Source organism: Dasypus novemcinctus, chromosome 7 (genome assembly GCF_030445035.2).
Source record: "Dasypus novemcinctus isolate mDasNov1 chromosome 7, mDasNov1.1.hap2, whole genome shotgun sequence".
In the NCBI taxonomy this organism is placed as follows: Eukaryota; Metazoa; Chordata; class Mammalia; order Cingulata; family Dasypodidae; genus Dasypus; species Dasypus novemcinctus.
This window is the reverse complement of record NC_080679.1, coordinates 60,178,230-60,190,315: the sequence shown is the minus strand read 5'-3', so window position 1 is coordinate 60,190,315 and position 12,086 is coordinate 60,178,230. Positions and strand designations below refer to the sequence as shown.

The 12,086-nt window shown below is 36.0% G+C and overlaps 1 protein-coding gene across 2 annotated transcripts in view; it reads left to right on the top strand.

Annotated features, from left to right (window-relative positions):
* Positions 1–12,086, top strand: part of ITGAV (integrin subunit alpha V) — a 103,420-nt gene that overhangs the window by 78,590 nt on the left and 12,744 nt on the right. For both annotated transcript variants that reach the window (XM_004477039.5, XM_004477038.5), the window contains exons 19-22: positions 8,058–8,125; positions 9,105–9,252; positions 9,778–9,870; positions 11,675–11,754. In XM_004477039.5, coding sequence (XP_004477096.1) covers positions 8,058–8,125; positions 9,105–9,252; positions 9,778–9,870; positions 11,675–11,754 — 389 coding nt within the window. The remainder of the gene's footprint in view (positions 1–8,057; positions 8,126–9,104; positions 9,253–9,777; positions 9,871–11,674; positions 11,755–12,086) is intronic.

The following is a 12,086-nucleotide window of genomic DNA, read 5'->3' as shown; positions in this document are numbered from 1 at the left end:
TCATTTTCATTCATTCCATCAAAGTCCCTGATTTCTTTTGCAATTTCCTCCTTGACCCCTTGATAGTCTAAGAGTATTTTGTTTAACTTCCATATTTTGTGGTCCTATTCTGGTTCTCTGCCTCTTATTAATGTCCAGCTTTGTTCCATTGTGATCAGAGAAAATAGTTTGTATAATTTCTGTCTTTCTATATTCTTTGAGACTTATTCTGTGACCTAGCATGTGGTCTATTCTGGAGAATGATCCCTGTACACTTGAGAAGAATGTATATCCTGCTGTATTTGTGTGTTATGTTCTCTATATGTCTATTAGGTCTAGATCTTTTAACGTATAATTCAGGTTCTCTCTCTGTTGATCCTCCAACGAAATATTCTGTCTAATGCTGATAATGGTACATAAAAATCTCCCACTGTAATTGTAGAGGCATCTATTTCTTCACTTACTTTTTTCCAATATTTGCCTCGTATTTTGGGGCACCCTGGTTAGGTGCATGAATGTTTATGATCATTCTTTCTTTTTGTTAGATTGCCCCTTTTAGTAATATATAGTGTCCTCCTTTGTCTCTTAAAATAGTTTTGTGTTTAAAGTCTATTTTGTCTGAAATTAATATAGCTACTTCTGCCATTTCTTGGTTATTGTTTGCATGTAAAATCTTTTTCCCACCATTCACTTGCAGCTTCCTGCATCCCTAGTCTAAGGTGAGTTTCTTGAAGACAGCATATAGATCGGCCATATCTCCCTAACCAGGCTGCCAATCTGTGTCTTTTGATTGGAGAGTTTAATCCATTGTCATTCAGTGTTATTACTACCAAGTCAGTTTCTTACATTATCCATATTTTCTTTAGGTTTATATATGTCAATTTTTTAAACAAATTAATTTTATTGATACATATTAGTAAAGCATATAATTCATCCAAAGTGTACAATCAGTAGTATTTGGTATGATCACATAGTTGTGCGTTCATCACTTCAATCATTATTAGAGCATTTTCATTATTTCAATCATAATAATTATAAGCAAAAAACAAATAAGAAAACTCCTTGCCTTTCAATTTCTTGATGTTTCCCCTGCTGTCCATAGCTGCTATTTCTGGCTAATCTTGCACAATTATTTATTTGTTTAGTAAGCAGTTTTATTGATATATATGTATACATACCATATGATCTATCTAAAGTGTATAATCAATGCCTTTTAGTATAATCACAATATTGTGCATTCATTGTCCCAAAAATTTTAGAAAAATTTCATTACTCTAAAAAGAAAGACTTCATACCCCTTAATATTCCTTCCCTACATAACCAGGAATCTAATTTCCATCTTTATAAATTGATTTATATTTATATTTTATATAAATGGAATCATACAATATGTAGTATACTGTGTCTGGTTTCCTACTCTTAGTATTATGTGTTTTTTTTTTTTTTCTGATATTTACATTTTGTAGTATTAACTTACATTCATTCAGCTTCAACGAAAAACAGTCTTATATGTGCAGTTTTACCCATATTCATATAACACATAATATATTTATACTTCACGTAAAATAGTTCATAATAGTGCATACACTATTTTTCCTTTTGTTTCTGGCTTGCTTCATTCAACATAATGTCCTCCATATTTATCCCTGTTGTCATATGTGTCACAACTTCATTTCTTCTTACTGCTGCATAATAACCCCTCATATGTATACTTTACAATTTGTTTATCCATTCATCAGCTGATGGATACCTGGGTTGTTGCCAAATTTCAGCTATTGTGAATAACACCTCTATGAACAAAGGTGTGCAGATGTCTCTTCCTATCAATTCTTCTGGGTATATATCTCACGATGGTATTGCTGGGTCCCATGGCAAGTCTATTTTCAGCTTCCTTAGAAACTGCCAAACAGTTCTTCACAGTGGCAATACCATTCTACATTCCCACCAACAGTGAATAAGCATTCCTATCTCTCCACATTCTCTCCAACAATTACAGTTTTCAAACTTTTTAATAGTTGCCCATTTAATAGGTGTGCAATGGTATCTCATTGTAGTTTTGATTTGCATTTCTCTAATTGCTAGTAATGTTAAACATTTTTTCATGTGTTTCTTCACCATTTGTATTTCTTCTTTGGCCAGTTGTAGTTGTCTTTTCAAGTCTTTTTTAATTCAGATGGTCTTTTTATTGTTGAGCTATATGATCTCCTTATATGTCATGTATATTAAACCCTATCAGATATGTGATTGCCAAATATTTTCTCCCATTGAGTTGACTGCCTTTTTACCTTTTTGACAAAGTCTTTAGGGGTGCAAATACGTTTAATTTTTAGGAGGTCCCATTTATCTATTTTTTCTTTTTTTGCTAGTGCTTTGGATACAAGCTTTAAGAAACTACCGCCTACCACAGGACCTTGAAGATGTTTTCCTATATTTTCTTCTAGGATTTTTATGGTTGTTGTTTTCATATTTAAGTCCTTGATCCGTTTTGGGTTACTTTTTGTGTAAGATGTGAGACAGGAGTCTTCTTTCTTTTTTCTTTTGGATATGGCTATCCAATCCTCCCAGCACCATATGTTGAATAGATTCTTCTGGCCCAGCTGGGTGACTTAATAGCCTTGTCAAAAATCACTTGATTGTAGATGTGAGGGTCAATTTCTGAGTTCTCAGTTCAGTTCCATTGGTCAATCTGTCTGTCCTTATGACAGTACCATGCTATTTTCACCACTGTAGCTAAGTAATATGCTTGAAAGCCAGAAAGTGGGAGTCCTCCAACTTCATTTCTCTTCTAAGATATTTTTGACTATTCAGGGCATATTACCCTTCCAAATAAATTTGATTATTTGTCGATTTCTATAAAAAAAGCTGTTGGGATTTTTATTGGAATTCTGTTGAATCTGTAAATCAGTTTAAGTAGAATTTGACACCTTAATATTTAGTATTCCAATCCATGAACACAGAATATCCTTCCATTTATTTAAGTCTTCTTCAGTTACTTTTAGCAGTGTTTTGTAGTTTTCTGAAAACAGGTCCTTTATGTCCTTGGTTAAATTTATTCCTAATCATTTGATAGTTTTAGTTGCTATTACAAATGGAATATTTTTTCGGATTTCCTTCTCAGTTTGCACATCAGTAGTGTATAGAAACAATATTGATTTTTGTGTATTAATCTTTTATTCCACCACTTTGCTGAATCTGTCCATTAGTTCTAGTAGTTTTGTTGTGGATTTTTCAGGATTTTCATCAATGAATAGTCAAAGTTTTACTTCTTCCTTTCCTCTTTGGGTGCCTTTTATTCCTTTGTCTAGCCTAATTGCTCTAGCTAGAACTTCTAGCACAGTATTAAATAATAATGGTGACAGTAGGCATCCACCTGAGACACAAGTGCCCAATGGCCTGAAGCACACTCGCTTCCCCTGGCTTGTGGCATCTGTTCATTGCGGCAGGGGCAGCATCTGCTTATCTTCTTTTAGGAAGGATCAGTACCTGAACCCAGGACCTCCCATGTGGTAGGCTAGCACCCAATTGTTTGAGCCGCATCTGCTTCCTGATCATGTGATTTTTCTTCTTCAATTTGTGAATGTTGTTTGTTACACTAATTGATTTTCTTGTGTTGAACCACCCTTGCAAACCTGGAATAAAACCCACTTGATCATGGTGTATAAATCTGTTAGTATGCTTTTAGATTCTGTTTGCAAGTATTTCATTGAGGATTTTTGCATTTATATTCATTGGAATTATTGGTCTGTAATTTGCTTTTTTTTTTTTTTTGTATTATTTTTATCTAGTTTTGGTGTTTGGGTGATTTTGGCTTCATAGAATGAGTTTGGTAGCTCTTCCTTCCTGTTCAGTTTTTTGGAGGAACTTGAGCAAGATCAGCATTCGGTCATCTTTGAATGATTGGTGGAATTCACCTGTGAAGCCATCTGGTTCTGGGCTTTTCATCTTTGGAAGGTTTTTGATGACTGTTTCAATCTCTTCACTTGTGATTGGTTTATTGTGGTTTTCTAGTTCTTCTAGGGTCCATGTAGGTGGTTAGTGTATTTCTAGGAATTTGTTAATCTCATCTCTGATATTTGTCATTCTGAATAGTAGGTGTCTCAGGGTAGGTCTGTTTGGATTTATTCTGTTTGAGGTACTTTGTCCTTCTTGGATATTATGTCTTTCATAATGGTTGGGAGGTTTTTGTTCATTATTTCTTCCAATATTCTTTCTGCCCTTTTTCCATTCTATTCTCCTTCTGGGACACCAGTAATGTGAATGTTTGCGCTTTTTGCATTGTTATTCAATTCCCTGAGACTCTCTTCCATTTTTTCCATTCTTTTCTCTTTTTGTTCTCCTGTCTTTTCCAGTTCAGATATTCTGTCTTCGAAATCACTAATTCTGTCTTCAAGCAATACAAATCTGCTCTTACATGCCTCTCATGTATTTTTAATCTCATCCATTGTGTCTTTTGTTCCCATAAGGTCTGTTTCTTTTCTTTGCAAGCCACCCCTGCATGGCAGGGCACTCCTTGCGTGCATTAGCACTGTGCATGGGCCAGCTCCACATGGGTCAATGAGACCCAGGGTTTGAACCATGGACCTCCCATGTGGTAGACAAATGCCCTATCCATTGGGCCAAGTCCACTTCCCCCAGCATATTTTTTATTTCTTGCATTGTGCCTTTTTTCACCATCAGACCTGTTATCTTTTTATGTACAGTTACATTTCCTTTAGTATGTGCCCCAGTGTCATCTTTATATCCTTTATCTCTTCCTTCACTTTATTAAATTGATTTATTGTATTTGTTTATGTTTGGACATCCGTAATTAATTGTTCCACATTCTACATCTTTGTTCATTAGACTGGGCAATGTGTTCCTGTTTCTTAGTATTGCTTGAAATTTTCTGTTGGTGTCTGGGCATCTGTTTATCTTGATGGGCATATTCAGTAGGTTAGCTTTTCTTTCTACTTGGGTTTTATTTTGTTTTGCTTTGTGTTAATATTCCTCCTTGACACTTGGTTCAACTTGTTCTATATCCTTGTAGTGGTATATTCCCTTGAAAAAATACTAAGACCATAAAAAAAGGGAAAGGAATCATAAAAGAGCAAGGAAAAAATGAGTAATAGGAGTGAAAAATCATTTAAAAAACAAAAGAATAAGAATTGAAGAGGCAGAATTTTAAAAAACAAGGAAAAAAAATAGAATAAAATGAAAAGACTGGAAAGATGAGAAGAGAAGGAAAAAAGTGATGACCAAACAAGAGAAGTTATGGAATGAAAGGAAAAGAGCAAAAGAGGGAAAAATGAGAGAGAGAAAAGAAATAAACAAAGGAGGAAAAATAAGGAAAAAGAAAAAAGGGAAACGGGGAAAAAACCCACGAAAGACAAAAAAAAGAACCCAGAATATACGGGCTTCCCTCTTGGGCCCCTTGGACCTTCTCAGGCTACCAGTGCTCTTCAATCACCCTGGAGCCTGCCATCTACAGGGACCATACCCAGTTTTAGCCAATAAAATAAAATATAAAATAAGTAAAATAATAATAATATAAAACAACAGATCAAAAAACCAAAAACCTCTTTCTGTAAGTTCCCTGTGATAAGCTGGGTGCCTGACAACCCATTGGATCACTCTCTCGATCCCTCCTCTTTAGAGGTACTGGGAATTGAACCTGGTATGTGGAGGCAGGCATTCCTACTCGGAGCTATACCTACTCCACAGGGTGGGTAGGCTTCTTCTGATCTGTCGTCAGACACATTATCCATTGCACAACTGGCAATGGCGGAAGCTAGGTAGGCTTCTTAAACCTTATCTGGCTCACCTGTTTTTCCTCAGGCTTCTTTTTTTTTTTTTTTTAAGATTTATTTTATTTCTTTCTCTCCCCTTCCTTCCTCTCCCGCCCCCCGCCCCCCGCCCCCCGCCCTAGTTGTCTGTTCTCTGTGTCCATTCGCTGCGCGTTCTTCCATTTGTCTGCTTCTGTTGTCAGTGGCACGGGAATCTGTGTTTCTTTTTGTTGCGTCATCTTGCTGTGTCAGCTCTCAGGGTGTGTGCAGTGCCATTCTTGGGCAGGCTGAACTTTCTTTCATGCTGGGTGGCTCTACTTACCTGGTGCACTCCTTGCACATGGGGCTCCCCTACGTGGGGGACACCCTTGCGTGGGGCAGGGCACTCCTTGCGCGCATCAGCACTGCGCATGGGCCAGCTCCACACCGGTCAAGGAGGCCCGGAGTTCGAACCGCGAACCTCCCATGTGGTAGATGGACATACTATCCACTGGACCAAGTCCACTTCCCCCTCAGGCTTCTAACAGTTTGCGGGCTGTGTCTCCTGGCTGGTTAGGCAGGCTGTTTAGGTGCCTGTCTCTACCTATTCCTCACTGACATAGTTCCCTCTTCTCCTTTCCTCTTCTCTCTCCCAGGGTAGTTGGGTGTGACAGCCTACCAGATTAGTTTCCCCCTCCCCTTTCCCTGGGGCCTCTTCAGTGCTGGCTGGGGTCTTTTATTGAGATTCAAAGAGGGCTCAGCTGGTCACTCTCTGCTTTCTAACCAGACCCCTCTTTCTTCCCTGGGAACATTCTTATCCCACTTAGTTGGCTGCGTGAGCCAGGGATTTTACCAAGGCTGTTCACCTTGGGCGTGGGGCATATGTGCCTTTCCCAGCCATGGGGCAAAACCAGTAACTCACAGTTTTAGTTTGGCCTCTTTATCTCTGTCCTACTCCCTCCTGGATGATGCACAGCACCCTCCTGGTGTGCAGATCCCCAAAACAGCTCCCTTGGATAGCTTTTTGCCCTGTCTCCATTATTTGTGAAAGAGTTATATTACTCTTTCTTCTCATTCCAGACTTCAGAATCTCATCTGTTATTCTAACTGGGACTGTTAATATACACCATTTCACCAGATAATTTATTTATTAGCAGTTTATTCCTGAACTAAATAACAGTTGTTGTGCTTGATATGCCTTGCAGAATTAATACAAAGTTCTAATAGTCCTGGCTTTTATTATGATTTTCTTATTCTTGATACATTTCTTAAACATCCATTTTCGTTGCTGAACTGAAGCTTGTAGCAACTGGCTTACATCTAGGAATTTAAATTAATTCACTTACTGGGTTTTATCCCAATTAAATTGGCAGTTCAGATCCCTACCATATTATTTTATGCCAAGCAGCTGTTTATCTCTCTTGAATTGGAAGCATACAATCATCTTTCTCTTAAAGAATTTTTTGCATTTTTATTCCCCTTTAAATCCTCTCTTCTCTTATTTTTCTCTGTCTCTGGGCCTGAACCCCTTTGGATATTATTAATAGACGAAGAATGGTTTCCTCTTTTTCTCCCTTTCTCTTTTCTTCCTTTTTATCTTTCTTAGTCTGCCAAAGCTCTTCTGCTTTCTCCCCACTTTTTCATCTCATGGACTTTTCCATGCCGTTCCATTTGGCACATTTTGCTGTCAGATCTAAAGGAAGAACATTTCAGTTTTTTACTTATTTCAACTACCCTGTCTGTCGACTTAATGTTTCTATTTCCTCTTCCTCCATCTCTTTTCAAATGACCACATACATGTTCATTTTGTTTGGTTTCTTTTCCCCTCTTGTTTGCTTGTCTGAATTGTTGCTAAATATCTATAGATCCTTATTCTTTTATTCCTTGCATCCGTATCTCCATGATGTTGGTAGAGGTATAGTCCAAAATGAGAAACTGCAGAAGGGAGGTTTATTTTGCCTAAGATCATACAACTTATCCAGCAGCCGAGTCAAACTGAACCCTGATTTCTTAACTATTACCTTCTCTTCTATACCTCACATCATTTTAAAATAAAAACAGCTCAATTTGAGATAGAACTAAAAGGTTCTTAACTTATTATATTATAGCCTTTGAATATCTTTGTTCCTCATTCTTGAATAACTACACTGACCTAAGTGTAGTCAGAATAAGTAGTAAGGATCTCTTTTGCACTCAGGTATACAAACAAATAGATGTATGTAGAGAAATATACACATGAGTACATATTTGTGTGTTCAATTTACATCCATCCAGATACTGCATGCACAACCTGTGTTGGTATTTCTTAATGTACAAAAACAAAATATTTTTTTCTAGGCTCATATTCTTCTTGACTGTGGTGAAGACAACGTCTGTAAACCCAAACTGGAAGTTTCTGTAGATAGGTAAGTTTTGTTTCAGTAATAAACAATACAATAGTGATCTTCAGTAAAAATGTAAATGGAATAATGCATTTTCCTATTGAAGACACCAACATGTTTTAAATGGAAATTTGTTATATTGGAAGACAATTGCATGATTATAATAGTGAAACACTCAACATTGAGGCCTCAGAAAGGTAGCCACTGTGTTTTCACTAGTTGCTTAGTGTCTTAGTTTGGCAGGCTGCTGTGACAAATACTTTGTAGTGGGTTGGCTTAGACAACAGGAATTTATTGATGTATGGTTTTAGAGGCCAGAAGTTCCAAATCAGGGCACTGACAAAGCCTGCTTCCTCTGGGTGTCAGTAGTGTTCTGGTTCAGTCATTTGGCAATGCCTGGCCTTTCTCTAAATTCTCTTTATAGGACACACTTCATTGAGTTGGGCTGTCTTAACTAAAAATAGCATCTTCAAGAGGTCCTACATGTAATGGGCTCACACCCACAAGAATATGTGTGTCTAAATAGGGCATATAATCCAATCTACCGTACCTAGGCTGACAGATTTATTATATTTCTACTTAGCATTGGGCTGTGTTACAAAGTAACATTGTGAACAGTCATACTCAAGGAGATATCACTACCATTTATATGATATGTAAATTTAAAAACATTGTGAGAATCATAGTAGATGATTAATTTGGCTTTTACTTTAGGAAAAAGTCAGGAAATGAATACATAGAGATATAAAGTTATTTTAGTAATAGATATGAATGATAGTGATATACTAGTGGCATCAATATTTTATCTCACTGAGAGAAGCGTTGTGTTTGCATTTAATGTGCTATTTTCAGTTTTCTGTTGAACTGTGAAGTCATCTTAAAATATCTTGAGACACTGTTGAACATGGCGATTCTGTCTGGGTATTTATCTCTCATTCCTTTGAACAGTCAAGCTCTCCCCGTGTAGCCTTTTTTCACTGTCTAGATTTGTATTAACTTGTAGTGATCAAAAGAAGATCTATATTGGGGACGACAACCCTCTCACATTGATTGTTAAGGCTCAGAATCAAGGAGAAGGTGCCTATGAAGCTGAGCTCATCGTTTCCATTCCACCACAGGCTGATTTCATCGGGGTTGTCCGGAACAGTGAAGTAAGCAAGCAGCCTCTTTAAAAATTGAAATGCACTCATAGGCCTTATTAACATTAATGAATTGCTCCCTTACCTAATGAAGCACAAGCTTATCCTTTCTACCTAAGTCTAAATTTCTAGACAATAGAGTGCCTATCTTATGTAATTCCTTTATTGCCCAATACCTTACATAATGCCGTGATATGACATTTTTGGAATTGCTAGCTAAGTGTTTTGAAAACAGGTCAGATCAGATGAGATGTCTAAATCTGTCTATCAAATTATTTGTCAGAGGTAATGATTATATGATTATGTATCTCAGTCCCCTAGGGATCTTTCTGAAATACTTTTACATTTATATATGGCAAATGTATACAATTCTGGCTTCTCCCTCACCCCCATTTGCTCATATAGATTTGTTTGTAAAATAAGAAACCCAATTATCCAACTAGATAATATTGCACAAGAAATTTACTTTATGGTTCCTACTTTGTCTTTTGGTCAATAATTGATTTCCCTTTAATTCTTTTTCTTTGTCCATCAAAGGCGTTAGCAAGACTTTCATGTGCATTTAAGACAGAAAACCAAACTCGACAGGTGGTATGTGACCTTGGAAATCCAATGAAGGCTGGAACGCAAGTAAGGCATTTTATTTTAATTCATTGATGTTTTCCCCTTTAATGATAATAGCATATTTTCTTCCTGGGTTTGTCCTTTTTATTTGTTTTTTTGATAAATACTTCAAAATTGTGTTTTTAAATTTTCTCATAATGATTAGCAGAATTTTGTTTAGTTTTGACCAAGATACTCAAACAATGGGTTGTGCTACTATACTGTACTGAATAAGTTGCACTTTAAATTATTCTCAGTTGGGGAATGGATGAGAACATGATTATAAACTATAAGAACAGTAATTATATTTTCACACTAATGCTTTAACGGATCCTCAAAACTATCCTGGCAAATACCAGGACCATCATTCTTAGGTGGGATAGAGTTATCTCATTAACTTAAAACACTATATGGTCCCAAAGAGAGTATCAAAGAACAACCTAGTTCAAGGAGGTGTTCCTTCCAGTGGTGGAGACGGAACCCAGAAAAGAAGCTCCCAATGCACCTCTTCCCAAACCTAAAAAGTAAACAGAATATACTTTGTAGAAATTCTAGTATCAAGAGAAAAATGACTGTGTTTTGTGTTAGTTTTTAATAGCATGTATTTAATGGTATGTAGATATTGGTAATTTGAAGGTCTGTGATAATGTGGGCCTAAATATTTTATGTTTTCTTGAAGTGTATTTCCAAATAAAGGTTATTTTTTAGCAGAATAATATCTTGGAGGGGGGGCTTGAACAAAATACCCTGAATTCCTTTTTTTTTTTTTTTCATTTGAATTTAACCCAGTGTTTCATTATCAAATAAGCATGTTCTCTCCCTTTCTTATTTTAAGTCTTTTGTTTACAGTTCATCCAGTATAGATAGTTCATGTTTATTCTGAGTGGCCAGCTCTAGGCTTTGTAAAATGGGAGGAAAGTGGTTAAAATTCCCCAAGATGTGCCATTTTTATATGTTGTTTATATAATAATCCCTAAGAAGCCTGCTTTTTCTCATCTTACCTCTTAGCTGCCTTCTTCATAATACATCAGTTTTTAAAAATAAATTATCATGAACATACATAAACAGTAAGTGTATAGTAAAAGTTGTGAACTTACAAAACAAACATGCATGTCATCATTCATGGCTCCCATACATCTCTCCATCACCAACACCTTGCATTGTTGCAAAACATTTGTTTCAAACTACAAAAGAACATTGATAATATATCAGTTTTCTATTAATATCTGCAGAAGTTAGCATGTTTGGTGTTGGTGGGGCAGTGAGAGGTATGGAGAAATTCTGGCCCTATCTATGGCTTCAAGCCAGGTTCTCTTGTCCTTATAACCCACCCATTTCTCCCCTTAATTTTTTCCTGACTTATTAACAGATTCAGTTATTAGCTTCTTATTCACAAATCATTGTGTATAATTGTTGTGCTTTCATTGAATCAACATTTATTGTTACATGTTACTAGAAAGTAGTTAATATTCAAAGGAAGTACAATTATGAATAATTATTGTTCAATAGGATCCATTATGGGTTGGCCCAAGTATCTTAAATATAAAAGAGATCTGATTTTAAAAATCAGATTTCATCATCTTTGTTAGAGAGCTTTCGGTTGTATTGAAAGTCTAGAAAATCCTATCTTAGATAATTTTTTTTTTTTTTTTTGGATATTAGATGTGAAATTTCACCAAATAGATTTTGGGTTTTTTGTTTGTTTGTCTTGTTTTTAAAGAAAGTACCAGGGATTACCCAGGACCTCTTACATGCAAAGCAGGCGCTCAGCTACTGAGCTGCACCCCAATAGACATTGTTTTGACATTACCATCTTTTCCTCTCCCTTCAGCTTTTAGCTGGTCTTCGTTTCAGTGTGCACCAGCAATCAGAGATGGATACTTCTGTGAAATTCGATTTACAAATCCAGAGGTATGCCAACAATTTTTATTAGCTTAAAATAGCTATAAAGGAAATTTTGTAGGCATAAATTTATTATGTAACATACTTTATATTTTGGAATGTAAGAGACTAATATTTAAGTACTTGACTATAGCATTTTAAAAATCAATTTGTGTAAGGACACATGTCAATTTCAAATTTGTAAAAACAAAATTTCTATATGCCATTAAATATGAACATTAGACCAGATAGATGACTTCACAGAAAGTTAAATAAAATTTGATCATCTTGGAATTAAATGTTCATGAAAAAAATTATTTTTATTTGTTTCATTTCTTTGTAGCTTTTAATTTGTTCATTTT